Source organism: Sus scrofa, chromosome 1, assembly GCF_054392235.1.
Source record: "Sus scrofa isolate SSC_HxYL_T2T_F1_AM1 chromosome 1, Sscrofa_HxYL_maternal_Yorkshire_Landrace_v2.0, whole genome shotgun sequence".
Lineage (NCBI taxonomy): Eukaryota > Metazoa > Chordata > Mammalia > Artiodactyla > Suidae > Sus > Sus scrofa.
The window spans coordinates 28018050-28041622 of NC_139383.1; the positions used below are offsets into that span (position 1 = coordinate 28018050).

The window sequence follows — 23573 nt, forward strand, 5'->3', positions numbered from 1 at the left end:
AACAGGATACTAAGTAAGTAACACATGATCTCTATGGTGAGAGAGAAGAGTGTGGAAAGACATATAGTGGGACTATGAATGATTTTTACCTAAAAGTAAGTTTCAATATTGTATGAATTCTTTGAAAATATGGATATTTATTACATTTATAACCAGAAAGCACAAGTATTTTAGTAAGGTGTAATGTTTCATGAACCAAGTTAAAAAGCAAACTAAAAACTTCAAATAATATTTACAACATACAACAAATGGTTACTGTAATTAAAATGCAGAAACTACTTAAAGTGAATAATAACACTCATAGGAAAATAAGACCAAACCCCAAAATTTGTTATAAAAATGGCCAGTAAATACATGAAAAATTTTCAATAGTATTTATTATCAATGTGTCTCCCTCTCCTCCCCGTCTCTCCTCTTTCTTTTTTTCTCTCCCTCTGTGTCAAATTTGCAAATATTAAAAAAAAATAGAGATAAAACTCAATTTTGCTGTTGGTATATAACCTATCAATAGGAATATAGGTAGATTGAGCTTTTTGGAAAAGCAAGCAATTTGATTATATACACAACAAGAACTTTAAAAATTCACACTTTTTTTTTGGCCACGGCTGCAGCATGTGGAGGTTCTGGGGTCAGGGATGGAACCCATGCCACAGCAGCAACTTGAGCCACTTCAGTGACAACACTGGATCCTTAACCTACTGTTCCACAAGGGAACTCCTTATCTTTCTGATTAATAACTTCCATCCACAAATATTTTCTGAGAGAATAGAATATTGGAGTTTGGGATAAAAAGATATGTCTAAGGAGTTTCCATTGTGGCACAATGGAAATGATGAGGTTGTGGGTTCAATCCCTGGCCTCGCTCAGTGGGTTAAGGATCTGGCGTTGCCATGAGCTGTGGATCCTGCGTTGTTGTGGCTGTGGTGTAGCCTGGCAGCTGTAGCTCCGATTAGACCTCAAGCCTGGGAACCTTCATATGCCCCGGCTGCAGCCCTAAAAAGACAAAATACCAAAAAAACAAACAAAAAACAAAAACGGATGTCTAAGAAAGTTTGTTAAGCATCATTCATAATGACAAAAATTTAGAAATCATCTAAATTCCTAACAATAGTTAATAGAATTTGATGCAATAGTGTGTTATAGTAATTAAAATAATTTTATTTTAGTAGCATGAGGCGAGGATAAACATGATGATGATATATTTCATTATAAAGTCCTTTCATGTATATTATTGCCTAACTAACACTTTTCAGGCAAAAGCAATTTATAACACTGTGTCCTCAAAATATAGTATTTTTATTTGGAAGCCACAGAGGTGAGTAGAAGTATTTTAGGAAATGAGTATCAATTGAGCGATGAGCAGGATGAGGGCAGGCATTTGGAGAACAAGTCTGGTCCTGTGCTGGTCCCTTTTCCCCTCTGTTTTGTTCTTTCCTATCTCCTTCTCTTTCCTTCCCTCTTTCTCTCTCTCTTTGGCTGTCCGTGGCACTCACCTCCTCTCTTCTCCTCCTTCTCACTTGATTTGTTGTTCTAGTTTTTAGTTCTTTTTGCATTTCCTTCTTTCGATCTTTGCAATGTATTGTCCTAGTAATAGGCATGAGTTTTTGTTCCATGCGTGAGGATTGGTTTAATTTAGTTCCAGGGGATTAAACATTATCAGAGTTGAAGTTCCTTCCACAAATTCCATATTCTTCTGGGTGCTAGGAAGCAGCACGAGATAAGATCAGAGCGCCAAGGGTAAAGCTGCAAGCTCTGAGCCTACTACGTGTTCTACAGAGACACAGGCGCCCTTCAGAGAACCTGGTACAAGGATCTAATTACTTTTTCCCTCCTAGCTACGCAGGGTTCTGTGCATTTTAGTTCAACAGATAGGAATTAGTGGTGACCGTTGAAGATGGTACAGCACCTAAACTGAGGCCAGCCAGAAATGAGGCCATGGTCTTGGATTTACTAGGACTTGGCTTAAATACCTGGGTTCACAAACAGTGGACCAGGAAACTAGTATTTCCCCTTCAGTTTAAAATGTGAGAGACATAGATAAACTCAGGGTGAAAAAAAATTCCTGGGGCCAATTCAGTACCTCAACAAAAGATGTTTTAGAGAAGAATTTCTGACTTCTCCTTTTGCTAAGACCGGCAATTACAAAACACACTTTATTGAACTAGGCTTCAATCTAGTTTGGGAACTCCTGTGTTCCTGCTTGATAAATATTTATTATTTGCATCCACACAGGAGGACAATTTTGCTAACATAAAAGACAGGAATTGGGCAAAGCAGAGAGCCAATGCCCAAGAGTGTGAGAGCTGAGAGCTGTTTATTATCTCTTTTCCTGCCATAAGCTCTCCAGGCCCTTTCAGAGCTCACAGAGGGATTCTGGTTTCTGGGTTGCTGGAACTGACACCGCATCTCCTCAGATGGACGAGCAGGGGAGCGGGCACGCGGAAGCACAGCCGGCTGGCTCCCTGCCAAGAATCCTGGGGGTCCTGAGCCAGCCCGGGAGAGAAAGCGGCTTATCGCTTATGTGTGGACATCGGTGTGTTTCATCTCAATGCCACTTACGTCATTTCCTTTGGCAAGTGAGCCAGAAGCCTTGATTCTCGAAGCATGCCGATCGTAGATCGCCAGTGGTGATTCTCCAGCACAGACATATTCTAGAAAGAAAGAAAATTAAACTATAAATGGGGGAGAAACCAGATACTGATCTGTCTTGCTGAACACAGCTCTGCAGAGGCCAATATTTTCCCTCCAGCCAGTTTGAACCCGATGACACGGAGGCAGACCAGAAATGAAACAAAATAAAACCACCGCAGGCCTATTCTCAAGGCTCTTATGACAGTGGGGGAGAGGCACTGCCCCGCTGACCCTGCACTGGAGGGCTGGGTGAGGGTCTGTTTCCAGCGTCCTGCCGTGTCCCCCCCCCACCACCCGGGCCCTGATTTGGAAAACTCCCTCAGGATACACTCGGTCTAGAAGAAAGAAAGTGAGGCCCTAGAAACAGGTAGTAATGGATACCCTAGGGCTATGTGCACAACACAATCCAAAATTATAATACTCAACCGAACAGAGACCCACCTTATGGTGTGATCTGCAGTCCTGACCATCACTTCTCAACACTGTTAAGATCCTGCTGTGGCTGAACCTCCTGGGCAGCTGGTGACATAGACTTTTTTTTGTTTGTTTTTCTTTTTAGGGCTGCAGCCGGGGCATATGGAGGTTCCCAGGCTAGGGGTCTAATCGGAGCTACAGCTGCTGGCCTCTGCCAGAGCCATAGCAACGCCAGATCCGAGCCACGTCTGCCACCTACACCACAGCTCACAGCAGTGCTGGATCCTCAACCCACTGAGCAAGGCCAGGGATCGAACCCGCAACCTCATGGTTCCTAGTCAGATTCATTTCCTCTGGGCTACAACAGGAATTCCCTAGTCAGACTCTTAAGCCCCCGCCAGCACAGTTTTGTTTGGTAGCTTGGTGGTGATTCATTATTGTGTGCACTCAAGTTTGAGAACCACTGTCAGTAACCTTCATGGCCAAAGTATCAGCACTTAGCCTATTAGGCCTGAATTTAAATCTACAATTGCTTTCTTGTACAATTACCTGGATATTTCTTCCTTTGTGGAAACACATACTGTGTCCATTCTCCCCATTATTGACCTTAAGTATGCTGCTTGTCTGAATATTTGTTAACCATTTAAATAATGAATATTTCTCACAACCTATTGTGTTTTCTTCTAAATCAGCAAACATTCAAACATTGTGGCTTTACCACTGACTTCATCCACAGAGAACAGAACCCTTTTAGTGCCCTGGAAATCTTTTTCTTTTATTCTCCTATTTGTTTATTTATTCATTCTCCATTTTGTTTCAAGAGCTGTTATAAACTTACAAAAAAATATACGAAAATAGCATTTATTAAAAGTGAGGTTAAATTGCCAAGGTATGGCAGCAAACTAAGATGAATAAAGGAGATGTGGTACACACACACACACACACACACACACACACACACACACACACACACACACAGAATGGAATACTACTCAGCCATAGAAAGAATGAAATTGTGCCATTTGCAACAACATGGATGGACCTGGAGGGTGTTATGCTAAGTGAAATAAGTCTCACAGGGAAAGACAAATACTGTATGATATCACTTAAATGTGGAATCTGAAAAATGCAAGAAGCTAGTGAAAAAAACAAAAAAGAAACAGACTCACAGGAATAGAGTACAAATTAGTGGTTACCAGTGGGGAGAGGGAAGGGGGAAGGGCAATATAGGGGAACGGGATTAAGAGGTACAAACTATTATATATAAAATAAGCTATAAGGATATACTGTACATCACAAGGACTATAACCAATATTTTATAATAACTATAAATGGAGTATAACCTTTGAAAGTTGTGAATCAGTATATTGTCCACCAACCTCTAACATAATATTATGCATCAACTATACTAAATAATGCCATTTGCAGCAACATGGATGGACCTAGAAACTATCATACTAAGTGAAGTTAGATAATGAAAGATATCACCTATACATGGAATCTAAAAAAAAAAAAAAAAGATACAAATGAACTTATTTGCAGAACATAAACATACTCACAGACTTTGAAAAACTTACAGTTACCAAAGGGGATGGATGAGGGGGTGGGAGGGATGGACTGGGGGTCTGGATTTGGCATGCGGTACATGAAACGATAGGCCAATGGGGACCTGCTGTTTAGCTAGAGAACTCTACCCAGTATGCTGGGATAATCTATGTGGGAAAAGAATCTGAGAGAGAACAGATATGAGTATATGTACGACTGGGTCATTTTGTTGTACAGCAGAAATGATCACAGCCTTGTAAATTAGCTATACTTCAATAAAACTTAAAGACAGTGAGGAGCAATTGTGTGATTCTGCTTATATGAAGTAGGTAGAGTAGTCAAATTCATGGAGAGAGAAAGAATGGCAGTCTCAGGGAGGAGTGGGGGGGGCTGAGGCAATAGGGAGTTATCATTTAGTGGGTACAGAGTTTCAGTTTTGCAAGATGCAAAGAATTCTAGCGATGGATGGTGGTGATGGTTGCATAACAATGAGAATGTACTTAATGCCACTGAATTGTACACTAAAAATGATTAAGATGGTAGATTTTATATTATGTGTATTTTTCCGCAACTTGAAAAATAAGTGAGAGAAAAGAAGCAAGGAAAATAAATGGAGACTAAATGGAGCCAGGTCAGAGACCGAAAACCATCCCATCATTATACCCAGCCCCCCTTCTTGCCACTGTATCTGTGCCATCCATGTGATGTTCAACTTTTGCAAGACATGAGAAAAGAAAACCCTCATAAGTGACACAATTCAGGGTCCGTTAGGAAGAAACAAGTTCAAGAAAACTAACTTCTTGGTTCTAAAACCAGAAAATGATTTCTCTCCAGGACTTTGCAGAATGAGTTTCACGAGATGGAGTCTTATTCCAACCCTCTATATAGGCTGTTCTATTGCTATTCATTTCTCTCCTTGCCAAGGAGTCATTATTCCTTACTTACCACTTGACCACATTTGAATCTGTGATGAGATTTTGTTACTTTTATCAACTGGTCTGTTATCTCCCTTTTGGGCATGAGTCACACACAACAAAAGACAATGTTTATGAGAACTCACATGCCAGACTAATTTGTTTTGATTGTAAAGATTTATGAGAGCAGAGAGTGATAGGTTAGTGTGATGTAACAGATGTTTTATCCCTGGGGTGGCATTTAATTCAGTCACTCAGAAGCATTTGCTTGCAAGACTAGTTCAGTAGATGTGGCGCAAGTGCCCCCACATGAGTTTTTCAAGGGGCCAGAAAACTGTAACAAGACCTAATGATAAATGATGCCGTATCCATATTGAATGGAACAAAAGTGTCTGGAGAACTGCCTTAAGCATTGTTATTTATGCCAGCCTGACTTAACATCTTCATTAATAATCTTCCTGAAGACAGAATAGAAGGATACTTGGGAAATCTGCTGGTGAAACCATATTTGGAGATGAGCACCAGGAAAATGGGAGGAAATGGAGTGGGTTTGGAAGCTGGCACAGAATAAAAGAAAATAGCATACCCATTACAAACACAGCCTTTCATGGAGCTGTCTTTATAAATAAAAGCATATTTTGGCCAGAACTATGTTGGAGGTAGGGGTACTCCAATGGATTCCAGAGAAGAAGAAGAGAAAGGCAGTATAGGTCCCACCCTATATTAATATTTTTGAAGGACCTACTGTGTGCCAGGCACCTAACATGATTGCATTGAATTCTCACATAATTATCTGCTGTTTCAATTGTTAACTCAAAGATAATAAAAGGTTTCTCTGAGGGGCCACATAACTAGTCAGTCTTAAACCCAGGTCTTCGAGACATCAAGACCTAAGCTTTGCACACACTCCCAATTACCTCTGTTTGGCCACATCCAAACATTCAGAAGAAGGCTGACACTTATAAACTAATGAATATCTGCATTACACTTAACTCCTCCCAAATCATCTATAGTTGCTGCTTTAAAAGTCTTTGGTTGATTTTTTTTTTTTTTATAATTTATTTTTTTTTTGGGGGGGCCACACCCGTGGCACATGGAATTTCCCAGGCTAGGGGTCAAATCGGAATTGCAGCTGCTCACCTAAGCCACAGCCACAGCCATGCAGGATCCAAGCCACATCTGCGACCTATGTCACAGCTTGCATCAACATCCTTAACTCACTGAGCGAGGCCAGGGATTGAACCCGCATCCTCATGGATACTAGTTGGGTTCTTAGCCTGTTGAGCCACAACGGGAACTCCCAATTGTTTAAATCAGATGTTGGTTTCTAAATCCACGTTGGACTTTTCACTCATACCTCAAAATTTGGTGTCACTTCAAAAAATGCTGTAGTTTGAATACGTTATGAGTTGAGTAGCTTTAGATTGTCTTGGGGGAGAACTCATCTTTCAGCCACTCTCAGCCTTCACATCTGATCGTCTCCTAGTCCTGTTGGTCCTTCCCACATGGCATCACTTATAACCATCCCTTTCTTTCACTGAAGCGACCCTATTTTAGTGCTTTATTATCCTTAATCCTCCTTCCTTCTATCCATCTTCCCTACAACTCCCAGAGCATGACCTGTTTACTGACAAAATTTTCTACCATACCCTAATCACTGGTTGAAATACAATATTTTTTGAGCATTACTAATATGCTAGGTGCTACGGCAGACGCTGCGGATTCAAAGACAAAACTGTTGCCTTCAAGGGGCTCATCTAACTTCAGTATGATTGTGCCATCTGCCTTCTCCCATGCCTTTCTCCAAACCCTACAACAGTTTCTTATTGTATGAATTAAGCTTAACACCTTAGCTCAGCGTTCACTGCTCTCTGAAAATTATCCCATCATTCTGGTCCTATATGTTTGAAATAATTGAATACCTTTACCTCTGCTTTCCTACAAAGGTCTTAGAGTCCAAATGAATGACCCCATATTAATAAGACCGTAATTTATTTTTGGCAAAATTATTCAATTATTAATATATGAACATGGCCTTTGCTTTGGCCACTTTCATGCCTTTCAAGGTAGTTTAGTTTTCTTAAACTCCTCTTTCTCTATGTTTCTGTATCAAACTAAACCCTGTCTTTCAAAGTCCACTGCAAATACATGTCCATCCACAAAGCCACCTGGAGTCATTCCAGTCGGAGGCGAACCTGCTGTCCTCTGTCCTACAGCTCTTCCTTCTGGCATCCCTCAAGTCCTCAGTCCAGCTGGACCCAGTCACGCTGATGTGTGTGACAGCTCTGTATGCTCTTCCTTTTCTTCTTACTAGATTATAAATTACATGTGAGTAGGGAGCCTGCCCCATTCCTTTTGTATCCACCCAACTCTATGCCTTGCACAGAGAAAATGCTTTCTACTGTTTTGCTAAATAAGTTACTGATTTTTTATTTCATTTGGCAAACACAGAACACTTACCATGTTCCACACACTGTACTATGTGCTTGGAATAATGTATCAGTGAACAAAAGAGAGAACTAGAGGTGGCAGAAATACAGAGAGATAATAAACAATAAACGTAATAAGTACGACGGGGTAAAAGCATAGCATTCAGAGGATAGCAAAGACATGGGAAAAAGGAAGAAGAGAGTAGAAGAGTGGGAATTTGAGTCTTTGCGGTGGGTGGGGAAGGGAGTCAGTGTAAGAGGTGAGATTTGAGCAAAGCCTTGAAGGTAGGAGGGGGCTAGCCGTGCTGATGAGGGAAGATTGTCCCAGAGAAAAGATCAGAAGTAAAGGCTCCAAAGAGGAAGCAAACAGCCCCAAGGACCACGTGCAGTGGGGGAGGGAAGTATCAGGGCAGGGAGTTAGAGAGGCAGCATGCATGATGGTTTTCTGGCCATTGTAAGGGTTTTTTTTTTGTTTGTTTTTTTCCGCTTTTTTAGGGCCACACCCACGGCATATGGAGGTTCCCAGGCTAGGGGTCTAATTGGAGCTACAGCTGCCAGCCTACACCACAGCCACAACAACGCCAGATCCAAGCCGCATCTGTGTGACCTACACCACAGCTCAGGGCAACAGCAACACTGGATCCTTAACCGGCTGAGCAAGGCCAGAGATCGAACCCAAAACCTCATGGTTCTTAGTCGGATTCATTTCCACTGCACCATGACGGGGTCCACTGTAGGAATTGGGGAGGAATGAAATTATATGACTGAAAATAAGATTGCTTTGGTTGCTGTGTTGAAAATAGACTTTGGTAGGGGATAAAGGTAGAAGTACGTGCAGAAGGCTGTTTGGGGGAGAAAACGGTTCTCCAGGAAAAGCTGACAGAGGCTTGGACAAGGGAAGCGGTTAGTTGGTTGACTTCTGGATCTGCAAGAATGACTCCGTTTCTGGCCTGAGCAACTGGAAGGATGGCAAGCCCATCACCTGTGATGGGAAGGCTGAAGGTAGAACAGATTTAGAGCAGGTTCATGGTTGTCCAGAATAAAGATAATATTTTCCAACCTCCTTTACAACTAGGTGGAATCATTTGGCTAAATTCTGACCCATTAAATGTAACCAGAAATGTTGTATAGGATTTTCAGGAAAGTTTAAAGGGAACTGTTTCATCTGGGAGAGGCTTTTTGTGCTTTATCTCTTTTTTCCTTCTCACTGTCTGGAATGCACCTGGAATGGCTAGAGCTCCTGCAGCCATCTTGGGCAATGAGGACAAATGTCACAACCTAGTGATAATAGATTGCAGAACTGAAAGGATTTTGTTCCTTCTGAATTTTTTAATGCCACCATGCCTGCCTTGGACTGCCAACTTCCAAACTTCTTTTATGAAGGACAGAAATAAACTTCTACCCTTGTTTAAGTCACTAACACACCAAGTTACTTAAAGTTACTTTAGGAGTTCCCCTTGGGGCCCAGTGGTAATAAACCTAACTAGTATCCATGAGGATATGGGTTCCACCCCTGGTCCCACTCAGTGGGTTAAGGATCCAGTGTTGCTGTGAGCTGTGGTGTACGCTGTGGATGCTGTTCAGATCTGACATTGCTGTGGCTGTGGTGTAGGTTGGAAGCCACAGCTCCAATTTGACCCCTAGCCTGGGAACTTCCACATGTTGCAGGTGCAGCCCTGAAAAGAAAAAAAAAATAAGTTTATTATCTTCCCTATCCCAAAAGAGCTGATAAAAAGGTCTTTTCAATGTCTTGATCTAGAATAATGCTTGGTTTTTGCCTAAGAATTGTAACAGTTTCATAACTCTAAAAAAGAGTGAGGCAGAAGCACCTTAGCGAAGTTGGAAACGCAGGCACGCACACACACACACACACACACACACACACACACACACACACACAGACAGACACTTCTTATTTCTGAAATCAACCATTGCCATCTGCTAAGAAAGACTTCCTTGGTTCTCCAAACAGAACTGACAGCTCCCTTTTCTAGTTCCCCAACCCCAACCCAGGCTTCTGTTTTAGCATCTAAAACATCTCATAGCACCTTACAACAACTTTTTCCACTGGCCTTGCTCCCACATATCAGTAATTTTCACTGTTTTTGTTCATCTACTCTTAAAATTAATTTTGAAAAATTATGCTCTATACTTAAAAAAATGATATCTAAAATCACCAATTTCTATGGTAACAAAAGATTAAGGTCTTGCATATTTATGAATATTGGTATTTCAATATAAAATTATTACACCACTCTTTTATGTATTAAATTATGTAAGGGGCTCTAAATACCAATGGCATTTAATCCCCATTTGTCACCCGTTTAAGAAAACACATGAATATTTTCTTAAAGTCAGAACTTTTTTTTTTTTTTTGGTCTTTTTGCCTTTTCTAGGGCTGCTCCCACAGCATATGGAGATTCCCAGGCTAGGGGTCTAACAGGAGCTGTAGCCACTGGCCTACGCCACAACCACAGCAGCACGGGATCCGAGCCGCATCTGCAACCTACGCCACAGCTCATGGCAACGCTGGATCGTCAACCCACTGAGCAAGGCCAGGGATAGAAACCGAAACCTCATGGTTCCCAGTCGGATTCATTAACCACTGAGCCACAACGGGAACTCCTCTTTAAGCCAGAACTTTTAAATTGATTCTCTTCCCTCTGGAACTTTTATTTCTGTCTTATTTCTGCATAGGATTTTATTTTAATGTAATATGCTTTTATTGTGAAATTCTTTGATATTTCTCTGCAATGGAAATATGTATATACCTGGAAATTTTAATTTAACAAGTTTTCTTAACAGGCTCCAGGTAGTAAATATTTTTCCAGCTTGAGTTTACAATGCAATTTTTTTTTTTTTTTTTTCCTTTTGGCTGTACCCATGGCATGTGGGAGTTCCTGGACCAGGGCAACCCAAGCCACTGCAGTGACAGTAACACCGGATCCTTAACCCGCTGCACAAGAGGACTCCCTACAATATAACTGTTATTAGCAACCGATTGACTAAAATACACTGCAAATTTGGAAAAAAAAATATGCTTCAGAATAAAAATCAACTGGCAATGCATCTGTTCATGAACTGGCTGGGAGCATTATAGTACTTCAGTTACAGCAGACTCCCTTTAATGTTTTTAGTTGTTTCTTTGGTATTTTTTCATCCTGGGGCAATTTACAATGTTAGGGCAACTGGAGCAAGATGCAATATGCAGACTAGGTCTTTCTTTTGTACAGTGGGAACGGGTACTTCCGAAAAAGGAATGGAAAGTAGACTGGCTTGATTGTCCTGCAGGTGGATTCCAAGGCAGGTCAGTTTAAGGAGCTTAAAATGAATTCTCTTCTGTGGACCCTGTGAAAGTCTTCAAGTATGCGTGTGGGCACACAGCCCTGGTTTGAAACTGCTGCCAGACATGATTGCCACTGAGAACTGGGAGCATCTCTTATTCATCTTTGTGTACCCATATGTGGCACAATGCCATTTAAATAAGCAAATCATTGTTGAATGGGTACTAAGTAGTTAATTTCCCAAACCCAAAAGTTTAGTAGCTGCAAAAGTTTAACTGTTAAAAAGAGTACTACTATTTTTTTTTTTCAATAACTGATAAAAAACCAGACCTGGGAGTTCCTGTTGTGCTGCATCGGAAAGGAACCTGACTAGTATCCATGAAGATGCAGGTTCAATCCCTGGCCTTGCTCAGTGGGCTAAGGATTTGGCATTGCTGTGAGCTGTGGTGTGGGCTGCAGATGTTGCTTGGATCCCACATTGCTATGGCTGTAGTGTAGACCAGCAGCTGTAGCTCTGATTTGACTCCTAGCCTGGGAACTTCCATATGCCTCAGGTGTGGCCCTAAAAAGAAAAAAAAAAAAAAAGTCAGACCTGGCATCTTATGTTGTGAAATCCTTAGACTTAGGTAAAAGCCAAAGAAATTTAAAAATTACAGCAATGGGCTCTCCCACTATTCACTCACAGATGATCAGGAGCTAGCAAACGACTCCAGAAATAACACGTATCAGATAGCATTGGTCCATTGCGAGAGAAACAAGTAAGAAGATCATTATAAGGAATTTTTCACGATGCTTCTCATTCTTTGTGGTGTGCTCTTGATGTAGAGTACCTACTAAGTGGACCATGGGGGACATGTCTTGACATGGTACTCTTTCTGGTCTGGGTGCTGCTGCCTCTGTCAAATTTTTACGCTGGGACCCTGTGTGTCCTCATTGTGGCCAATATTCCTGATCTCTCAATGTTACTCTGATTCTGCTTTTTTTTTTTTTTCCCCCCTGCATGGGGCCAGTAGCAAAACACATCGATCTATCCATCCAATCACTCAATCCAGCTCACCTCCCATCACCCAACAAATATTAACTGAACACAAGGGTTGTGCCAGATGCTGAAGTACAGCAGCAGATGAGGTAGGTAACTAGGAGCTACGAACTCGGAGGAACGTGGACATCTAGTCAGAAAAGGGCAGTGTAGAGAGAGAAAACACTGACAGAGGAAATGAGAGAGGGCTGTGAAATCATATAGGAGGGACATTGGAAGATGGATTTTTTAAGAAAAAGAAGGCTTTCAGGAGTAAGATCTGCCCAAGTTGAGATCAAAAGAGTGGGAGTTCCTATTGTGGTTCAGTGGTAAGGAACCCGACTAGTATCTATGAGGTTGCAGGTCTGATCCCTGGCTTCGCTCAGTGGGTTAAGGACCCAGCATTGCCGTGAGCTGTGGTGTAGGTTGAAGACCTGGCTTGGATCTGATGTAGCTGTAGCTGTGGTGTAGACTGGCAGCTGTAGCTCTGATTCAACCCCTAGCCTGGGAACTTTCATATGCAGTGGGTGCAGCCCTAAAAAGCGGAAAAAAAAAAAAAGAAAGAAAGAAAAAGGGTGAGAGGATTGGAGAGGAGTCAGAGAGCACAGGTAATACGGAGGGAACTTATTTCATAAAATAGGCAGGAGGAGGGGCATGTGTGTGAAGACCTGGAGCAAGAGGGACATTTTATATCTTCCTTTCCTGTTTATTTTTTTAACTATTAGAAAGGATCACTTCCTAATATACTATATGCTTTATATTTTCCTTCTTTTTTTTTTTTTTTTTTTTGGCTGTGCCTGTGGTGTATGGAAGTTTCTGGGCCAGGGACTGAACCAAACCACAGCAGTGGCAACATGAGTCCTTAACTACTAGGCTACTAGGGAACTCCCTATTTTTTGATTCCCCTAGAAAAAAAAAAGGTATTTGGATTTGTTTTGTTCATCTTGTGTATTGCCAGCATGTGGCATGTATGCTGTGTCTGGGATTCTGAGAGCAGTTCAGACAGGCTGATGCATAAAGCCCAGGAGAGTAATTGTGGGAGCTGGAGCTGGAAAGCGTAGGGAGGGTCAGATCATAATTAGGCTTGTAAACTGGGTGAAGACATTTGGACTCAATCCTGAAGGCAATGGGATTTTAAGCAGGCATCTCAGGGTCACAGTGGAGTTTCAGGGAAACTCACTCTGGCTGCTCAGTGGAGGAAGGGTTGGAGCCAGGCAAGGCTGAGTGTAGACAAGAGGATGAAGATGTCGGTGCCCTGTGCTAGGGAAGGTTAGCAGGCTGCGGGGTACTTGTGTTTCAGAGGGAATGGCTAGATATGTCTTTGTCCTTCCTAATAGGGAGATGGCTCTGCTCCTATGGACTCACCTGGCTTTGACAGCAGCTCAAAGACCACTATCAGCAAAAGGCGGATTGAAAACAGAAGAAAATCATCAGAACTGCTCATGCAGATCTGAACATAGGATGAAATGATACCACTTTCTTTTTCTTTTTTCTTTTTGCTTTTTAGGGCTGTACCTGTGGCATACGGAGGTTCCCAGGTTAGGGGTCAAATCGGAACTGCAGCTGCTGGCCTACACCACAGCCACAGCAATGCAGGATCTGAGCTGTGTCTGTGACATACCCCAGCTCACGACAGTTCCAGAGGCTTAACCCACTGAGGCCAGGGATAGAACCCTCGTCCTCATGGATACCAGTCAGGTTTGTTACCTCTGAGCCATAACGGGAAGTCCAAGATGATACTGCCTGAATATCTGTTGAAATCCCAGCACTGGAATTTCACATTGGGTACCACCTCTGTTGACCTTCAGAAGCAGCAGCTCAGCAATTTCACATCATCCCAATGACAATGTCTCAGTGTCTCAAACTCTTGTAATTTTAAGAATAATCTTCATCATAAAGTTGAAAGAGGAAACATCTACCTTGGTGGCAACAAAAACTATCAGAAGTTATTTTGAACAAAGTAACCCCCTGAAAACCCCTACCGTAAAACTTTTATTTCCCCTTTCATCTGAATAATCAAGTATCATCCACCCTAAGAACAAAATAATCCCTTTGTTCCGAATAACAACACTTTGTTTGGCATTTAATAAACCACCAACACAGGTTTTCAAATTAAATCAAGCGTCTGTTTGTCAAAGGAATCTGGCAGAGCAGATTTTCAATCATACAGAGCAGCTTTAAACTGTTGTTGTCCCCTCCCCCCATTTATCAGACACTTTCTTTGATTAAACTGCTTAGAATGATGTGGATAAACTGAGTCTGGTGTATGCAGACTCAGAGTTAATTATACCCTTCAAACCAGCAGAGGCAGGAAGGAAAACAACAACAGGAACACAGTCTGTGTTTTCGTTTTTAATTGCTCACGAAACCGGGAAGCAAGACTCCAGGAGCTAATGAAGTCACTGAGCTCTTCCCTAACAAGCCCTGTGGTCTCCTTGGTAACACTGCAAGGGCCCCAGCCCAGGAGGTCTCAGAGGAACAGAAGCTCCTTGAGTCTGAAACAAGACCTTGGCTCCTGAAGAAACTATAGCACTGCCATGTTTCCTGCCTGTTGAAAATGTCTTTCCCTTGTTTTTCTACATCTGCCGAAGACACTGCTCTCAGGGCAAGGAGGCCGGATATCATCTGCTGTCTGCAGGGCAGGCCTTGTGTTCAGATCAGGGCCACGGACATACCACATGCCAGTTACCTTACTGTGGACAGCAGAAACTTTACAAAACAGAAAATCGAATTTGAACTTCCTTTTTAAATTTTCACTCTACCTGCCCCCAACACCTTTCCTGCTGCAGAAATTATGAGGTTCTATATAATCTTTGAAGTTGCTTGTTTGAGTAGAGGTCATGGGACCATGAGGAAGGAACATGTCTCCTGGTTCTGTCAGCGTCGTACTTATGGTTCAGGGTCATTAAGAATAAAAAGTGGTTAAAAATGTTGGCCTCTTCTAAGTGCTTGTGATAAACAACTAAGACAAATGATTATAAACTTCTGCAAGACAAGTAGAGAATGTAATAAATATAAATGTTTCACGGAACAACTAATTATTAATGATTTTATTCATTAGGTTGCTCTGTCACTAGTTAATATGGAGTTGGACTTCATCAAAAGGAATTAAATTTAAAATTGAACTGAAAGCAATTTCTTTTGCAACTGTAATAACCAATATCGTGTCTGATTTAATGCTTACTTTGCGAAATGGCCAAGCCCATGTGTTGGATGGAGGGCTGGAGGGTGGAGGGGCAGAACACAAGTTCTCTGTTTTATCTCTCACAGGCTCTCGGTCACCGTCTCAGGCCACCACGGACACCTGGACTGCTTCCAGTCTGATGAGAGAGGTGCCAGGAGGAAATGCCTTTATCTTCTTCATGTTGAACTTGGGTTGGCAGCTTAGCTAGTGAGTCTGGCCCAGACAGCAGACAATGGGAGAGAGCCCTCTGCCCTAGCCTTCACTCCTGCTGCCCTGGCTCTCTCTTTATCTCAGGGAAGAAGCCTAGGCTGGGCCTTATGCAATGATCTTATTTATTAGAACTAAAAGAGCACAGCCAACAAAAGAAGGGAGAGGAAGCCCTCTTCCATTTTATCACATTTATAGTAAATCTGGATTGTACAAAGTCACGCACAGGGTGTTATTCTCAAAGCCACATAATTCCTGGCACACACACACACACACACACACACAGCCTCTCGACTGTATTCACATTGACCAAATGTGTATGTGTACACATGAATGAGTTTTATGTATATATACTCACTACATATGTACATATATATGATATGCATATATATTTTTCACTCATTTTCTGCATCTATAACTCATTTCGAAATATGAGTGTAAGTTATGAATCCCCCCTTAGAAAAATGTATATATTTTCATCCTTTGAAAAGCTGCATATAATTTCCTGAATGCTCATTTGTGTCTCATCCAAACAGGCTCTTGGTAGGCTAAAAGGCTGTACTTCCAAAGGTTTTAAAATATGTGTTAGTAGGCTTGCTGAGTTGATATATTATGTAACATGATTTTTTTTTCCTTGAAATTGAAAACCTGAGGAGTTATGCCAGTTCCTCATTGACAATTTGATGCAGAGTGAAGATTTTCTGACCCAGGTCATGTTCTGTACCGCCAACCCACAGTGTCTATAAATGAGAGTATATACGCTTCTTCAAAACATGCCCAGGTCTCTGAGCTGAGAGCAAGGACCGTTCATGGTAAGATGATGCTCGACTCAAGGTCAAAGGGACAGTCCATTTTCAGTTACTCTGGAGTTATGGGTTTCCATCCCCAAGTACACCAGCTTGCGCTGTGCCTGGTGCCCGCTTCTCTCCTCCTACTCAAAATATTGCTTCCACTTCAAGGCCCAGTTTACATCACTCTTCCTCCATGAAATTTTTATGTTCTTCATTTTTTAAAAATCTCCTAAACCATATGCAGAATCAATTTCTCTTTCCCCCCTCTCTTCCCATCACATTTTGTTTGTAGCTAACTGAGAGGACTTAGCTAAAAGGCTCTCCCACTTTAGGTTACTTGTCTATAATCCTCCAGTCTCCCTCGCTGGCATCAGAGGACCTGGAGGACAGCTCCTAGTTTGCTGCACTTCACTGGTGATCAAGATGATTTTTTTTTTTTCTTTTTAGGGTTGCACCCGTGGCATATGAAGGTTTCCAGGCTAGGGGTCCAATTGGAGCTACAGCTGCTGGCCTACACCACAGCCACAGCAACGCTGGATCTGAGCCTTGTCTGTGACCTATACCACAGCTCATGGCAATGCCGGATCCTTAACCCCACTGGGTGAGGCCAGGGATTGAACCTGCAACTTCATGGTTCCTAGTCAGATTCATTTTCACTGCGCCAAGATGGGAACTCCAAGATAAATTTTGGAGGCAGTATGTACAGTGCTTTGGGCACTTTGGCTCTGGAGACAGAAGGCTTCCATTCTAATTCAAGGTCTGCCATTAATTAGCTCTTTATTTTCAGGAAAAACACTTGAATTTCCAAGTAATAATTTTCCTCTTTCTGGAAAATAGGTATGATGATAGTACCCACCTAACTGGGCTATTGTAAAGATTAAATAATATAATAAATAAAATCATTTAGGTCGGTGTTTGAACCACAGTAAGTGCTGAATAAAGGCTAGCTATATAATTTTATGAACTAAATTTTAAGGGGAATTTTCTTTATCATTTTGGAGTTCCTTCATATAGTTAATAAGCAATGTTATATGGCCAAATGTAAAAGCAATCATATTTTTTTGGACAAAATTAAAATCTCATATTATTCTCAGATCCTCTTAACATTTTTTTTTCTCTTTTGGCTGCCCCATATCATTATGGAGTTCCCAGGCCAGGGGTCAGATCCAAGTGGCAATTGTGACCAGAGCTGAAGCCCGCAGGGATTGTGAACCTGCGTCCCAGCTCTTCCAAAATGCCACTGATCCCATGGCACCACAATTTTTACCTTCAATGCATAAAGTCCATATGTGGCTGATAAAAGTTCCATCTTTTATCCTAGCCAGCTCTAAGATATTGGAAGTGTCTTTATGATACTAAATGATACTGGTTTGCCTTCAACACTGTCCCTAAAACTAAAGACATGGGCCTCTAGCTTCCAAGAGAGCCAAAGACCATTTGAGAAGGGGGCTGATGAAGACAGTGTCTTGAATGTGGTTTTTGAGTCCTGTATCTCAACTTCTTTCTAGTCGTTATCAAAAGGATCTCTTTTTTGTCCCATTGAGTATCAGGTCAGAGAGTTCAGATAGATAAACTGACTGCTAGAAAAAAAATAGTTGACTTTATCATTGTAATATCTTTGGATACAAAAGAACAGCGTAGGTGTTAACTCTTCAGAGGCTTTAAAAAAAGTTCTTTCTATGTATGTAAACATACGTAAATATGTATATCTTTGACAAATTCCTCAAAACTTTTTCAAACTGAGATTAAGTTTTCTTGGATTTTGCACATTTTAAGCATCTGAGTTTGAACAAATGTCTGATGGCAGGGATTATATTTATTTATTTTTGTATCCATAGATCCTAGTATACCATTTGATACATACAACAAAAGTTGCTATTAAAAATGTAAGACTGCATGTTGTGTTGAAAAGGCTGCTGAGTTTAGTTGTAATGTTTATTTTAACAAAGAGATTAAAATAAATATTATTAAAAGTATCTGCACTTCAAAAATTTGAGTAGGAATCCATTTTTGGGGAGAACATTTTTAGTATGTGAATAAGATAGATTAGTGTATCTTTCTTGTGAGAATCAATTTCTGTTCAGTGAGTAGTTAATTCTTCATTACTGATAAAAATTCTTCATTTATTTTCTTGTTTTTCCATCTCTAACATCTGGCATATTTCCTTCTGACTTCTTGTATAAATGTGCATTCATTACGTGTTTCATACATACCACACGTCAAAGTGCAGTTTTGCAACCCTCATTTTTATGTACAAATCAGTCAGTAATGGTAGATACTCTAAAACTCCAGTGATGTGATTTATTTGATGATGAGAAATTATAATTTGGCAAGTGTCTACATTATATGGGAGCAGATCAAGTGGCTTGATTTCCTTTGTCTAATTAAAGACATTTGAAACATCAGAACTGAAAATATGATGATAGGAAGAGAAGATCTATTTGGGGGCTCTCAGTTCAGTCATTCATTTTTTTCCCCCAGTCAAATGTTTATGTCTTTCCCAAGCAATATATGTAGCTTCTGAGATGGTATAGAAAGTTTAGTTTTTAAAAATTTATTTTATTTGATTTTTATTATAGTTGATTTTACAGTGTTGTGTCAATTTCTGCTGCACAGTAGAGTGACTCAGTCATACTTATATACACATTCTTTTTCTCATACTGTCTTCCATTATGTTCTGTCCCAAGAGACTGGATATAGTTCCCTGTGCTGTATAGCAGGAGCTTATCCATTCTAAATATTAATGGTTTCCACCTAGGTTTTAGTTTTTATTTTCTTAGTTTAGTTTTTTTTAGCTCATCTTCAAAAGGTTTTCTAAATTCTATCATCCTGTCCTCTTTTTTTGGTCATTTCTAACCTAGCTCCAGGTGCTGGCTGACAGCCCAAGAGAGCCCAGTGTTGCAGTATGTACAGGTGGATCCATAAACCTTGGAATGCCACCTCCTACCTGGACCAAAAGCTAATCAACTGGATGGAAAAGGATTTTTTTTTTTTTTTTTTTGTCTTTTTGCCTTTTCTAAGGCCACTCCCACGGCATATGGAGGTTCCCAGGCGAGGGGTCTAATCAGAGCTGAAGCCTCCGGCCTACACCATAGCCACAGCAACATGGGATCTGAGCCGTGTCTGCGGCGTACACCACAGCTCACAACAACACCGGATCTTAACCCACTGAGCAAGGCCAGGGATCGAACCCGCAACCTCGTGATTCCTAGTTGGATTTGTTAACCACTGCTCCACGACAGGAACTCTGGAAAAGGATTTTAAAAAAATGTTCCAGTTGTGCTTTATTGGAAATAAATGCACCCTCAAGCTGCAACATCTTGTATAATGCAACTGTTTTTTGGGAGTCCTTTTTTTATTTTTTAAATTTCATTTCATTTTTTATTAAAGGATAGTTGATTTACCATGTTCCTTCAGTTTCTGCTGTACAGTAAAGTGACCCAGCCACACATACTCATACCCATACATTCCTTTTTTTTTTTTTTTCTTACTATCTTCCATCATATTCCAACCCAAGAGACCGGCCACAGTTCCCTGTGCTGAACAGTAGGATTTCATTATTTATAAGAATCCTTTAGAAAATCGTCTAGCACTCAATTTTTTCAAAAGATGTACCAAAATGGAGACTAATGATTCCCTTTATGCAGTGATTTTGTTAATGACAACACACATCTCCAAAAAACCATGTTGAAAATTCTGGGAATAATTCATTTATGATACAGGGTTTAATATCTGAAGCAATATCATAGACAAGAATTCTTTAGGCCAGCCTACTCCTGCTGCTGAGCTATTTTATAACAACGAAGTATGCCTGATATCTTTGATAACATATCTTCTAACTCAGAGGCCAATAAAGTTCAGAAATAGCCTATTAAATATAGCCAATATTTTATAACTATAAAGTATAATATCTAAAAATTTTGTCACTATAATGTACTCCTGAAATGAATCTAATATTGTAAATCAACTATACTTCAATTAAAAAATACGATTAAAAAAAAAATGGCCCTAGAGTTGTAAATCTGAATTAGGATGGCACCTGGGAAGGATCATTTATAGAAGTTTTACAAGGACTGGCTTCAACTGGCCATCGTATGGTGGAGACAGATAGTCCCAGACCATGAGCAGGTGGGCTCAGGGTTCCTGTTTTGACTTAGGACCTTTGCAAACCCTTTTGGAGCAAACTAAATTCCTTGGCAATCCTTGTAAACCGATTTAATCTTCCTGGGGGAATATTTCAAACCTATGCTCTTGGCTGTGGTCATCATGGAGGCTGGCCCTCAATGAGCGTTCTTTCCCAGAGTGAGATTCATCACTGGGCCTAAAGCAGTTAACCATATTGTACCATGCTGGCTCCCTTACCTGATAGAGGTTGGCGAGGTGGTGGTTCGTTTTAATCAAAAATGGCTGGTTCACCCCTGGGTGATCAACATCGTGGGCTGCTGCAGCCAGCAGGCCAAGCATGATGTCCAGAGGTGTGAGGAAGCTGGCAAGCTGTTAAAAAAAAAAAAAAAAAAAAATCAAATTGGGAGACGGATTGGTGGGTTTCCAAAAATAGGTCCGTATTTGTTTTGGCTAAATCACACTGAATGAATCATTGTAGTATTGTTCAGGCCTGTCATCCAGACCTTAACCCTTTGAAGCTGTCAATGAGGTAAGAGTCCTGTGGAATCGCAGGAAAAAAGAAAGGCCTCTGAGGAAAAGCAATTATGAAATTCAAATTGTGCAGCTCCTTCAGGCGCCCTCCCTTTCCTCTGCTACTCTGTCTTGTTTTGTTGTTACAGTAGCATTGTCTGTTGGCAACACTGCTGTGTGGTGGGTGGGGAGAAGACAGAGCCTCGAATCTGCCTTGTGCCTAGGGAAGCAGTAGATGAAGGAAGAGGCTGATGCCAAAGTGATGCACACTTGAAAAAAAAAAATCACTTGCGTGTTTCAACCATCCAATATATCACTGCCATGTCTTCGAAAAGGCAATCAAGAGTGGGCTGGAACTGCAAAATTTGCATATTTCTTCAACATATAATAAATAGTGGGGGAATGTGCGAGAATCTTTTTTTTTTTTTTTGGTTAGCTAGGAAAACACACAGGAAAATGGAATTTAGTACTAACATTAAATATACAACTGTGCGACATATTACAATTTTCAGATTACTAGGGATTAAATAACAAAACCTTTAATATCTCTGGGATATTTTATAAGGATGAGGCATACCCAGTTTTGTCTTGGGAATGGCTGTCTGGCATCTGTGTATTTAGTGGTTGATGTTAAAACTGATTGAACTAAACAGAGTCTTGGACTGAGATACCATTTTCCAAAAACCCTAAGAAAACTCATCCTGTATGTTATACCAGCTAGGTTTTACACAGCTAAGAAATGCCTAGATTTTGAGTAACGAGCATTAGTATCACGTTTTAAATTTTGGATTAATTTATTACATCTGGGCATATTTTCTAGGAGATCTTTGATCTTCACAAGTTTTCTTGGGCCTGAATCAGGACGCCCCACTGCCTCAGTGGGAAATGGAGCTTCAGTCTTGAGGAGTTTTAATTCTATTTGTTGCTAAGAAACCATGAGGTGAGATTGCACCCAGAAAAGTTCAGTGTTGGTACTGATTGTGGCAGAAGAAGTTCAAGGCAAAAAACAGCTGACTTCTGGGACTGCTGAAGACAACTAAGATGTAGACTTGTCATACAGATGGTTGTTTTTGTCCTAATGAGCCTTGAAAACATACAAATTGTGAAAGGGAACCTCTGAAAATTTACATCCTCTTTCATGACTATTACATAGTCTTTAGAGTTGATACTGAAACCTTAATATAAAGAATTTGTAGTCATACTGTAAATGGCCCATAACTCAGTTGCTCTGATATACTGGGTAATTTGGGACCTGGTAGGCAGTTTACTTGGCATTTCCAGATGGCTGAGGAGGCAGGGGAGCTTGCCTTACCTTTGGCTCCTTTAGGTAGCAGTGCATGGCCTGGGTGACATCAGCTGCGTGAACAGCGTTGTGATATGGGTTTTGGCTGTGGTAATCCTCTTGAACCATGACTAGGAGGTAAACAGATAACTCAATCAGCTAAAAAGAAACCGGAAAGGACACACAAGCTCCAACTTATTGAAGATCCCTTTTGCTTAAAAATAGCAGTGTCTCCAAAATGTGCTTTAAACATGGTGGTTCTATTGGGTGGATTTTAGTGGAGAGGCAAGGGAGGGCAGAGGGGAAAAAGGCTAAAAGGATTTGTGAGCCTTTGGGATTCCTTACCACCTTCACAAATCACCCCTTTCTGGCATTGATGAAGACTCTCATTCATCGGAAAATAAATATGTAGGAAAAGGACAACCTTATTTCGCAGTATAGTCTAATTATTTAAGTTTGCTGCCATTTATGAATAATATGCCATAAGAGAGATTTCCTTTTAAAAAGCCCTAGGAGGAGTTCCCTTCATGGTGCATCGGTTAATGAACCCAACCAGGATCCATGAGGATACAGGTTTGATCCCTGGCCTTGCTCAGTGGGTTAAGGATCTGGCGTTGCCATGAGCTGTGGTGTAGGTCGAAGATGTGGCTTGGATCTCATGTTGCTGTGGCTGTGGTGCAGCCTGGCAGCTGTAGCTCCGATTCAACCCCTAGCCTGGGAACCTCCATATGCCATATGCTGTGAGTGCAGCCCTAAAATTAAAAAAAAAAAAAAAATAGAAGAGCCCCAGGAGCCTCAGATTACTCTCAGCCAAAGATTAGCTTAGCTTATTCCTTAAATAACACATACTGACTGGAGCAAATCTGGGGGTTCTTCAGGTAGAAATTCATTGATCCAACTGAAAAATCCTTGGATTTATTTCTACTTTATTCAGATTAGATGAGCACATTTCATGCCCTTCCAATCTAAGGACCAGAGTGCTCTTGGAACCAAGTAGAGACATAAGGAAGGCAATTTGGGTTTGCTATTTACAGAAGCCACTTACCTGCTTCAGCTAATAACCAAGGCAATGCCTGTGATGCAGTCAAGTCAGTGTGTACAGAATGGCCTGATTTTCAAGTGTGGCCACATTCTCTCAGTCCATGCTATGACTGGTTCTGGACTTCAGCGCTATTTCTGTCATTGAGTCTTTGCCTTTTTCACCTGTACTCTGGGTGCATACCCATGTCCAAAGTATCT

The 23573-nt window shown here is 41.0% G+C and overlaps 2 protein-coding genes across 18 annotated transcripts in view; one reads left to right on the plus strand and one right to left on the minus strand.

The window, feature by feature from the left end:
• The window catches only part of MTFR2 (mitochondrial fission regulator 2), a 240536-nt gene that overhangs the window by 69697 nt on the left and 147266 nt on the right, over window positions 1-23573 (plus strand). The window contains exons 8-9 of one of the 5 annotated variants that reach the window (XR_014811261.1): window positions 15506-17023; window positions 17570-18408. The exons of 3 other annotated variants lie outside the window; for them this stretch is intronic. The gene's annotated coding sequence lies outside the window, so the exon portion shown is untranslated. Of the gene's footprint in view, window positions 1-15505; window positions 18409-23573 lie in introns of those variants that run through there. One more of the 5 variants, XM_013984860.3, reaches the window with a different exon arrangement.
• Window positions 1-23573, minus strand: part of PDE7B (phosphodiesterase 7B) — a 608116-nt gene that overhangs the window by 19837 nt on the left and 564706 nt on the right. For 8 of the 13 annotated variants that reach the window (XM_084955411.1, XM_021087558.2, XM_021087561.2 and 5 more), the window contains 3 exons: window positions 22365-22465; window positions 20780-20911; window positions 2560-2651 (listed from right to left, as the gene is read on the minus strand). In XM_084955411.1, the coding sequence (XP_084811537.1) occupies window positions 2560-2651; window positions 20780-20911; window positions 22365-22465 (325 nt within the window). Of the gene's footprint in view, window positions 1-117; window positions 1701-2559; window positions 2652-20779; window positions 20912-22364; window positions 22466-23573 lie in introns of those variants that run through there. The other 5 variants (XM_084955462.1, XM_084955455.1, XM_084955442.1 and 2 more) reach the window with 3 other exon arrangements.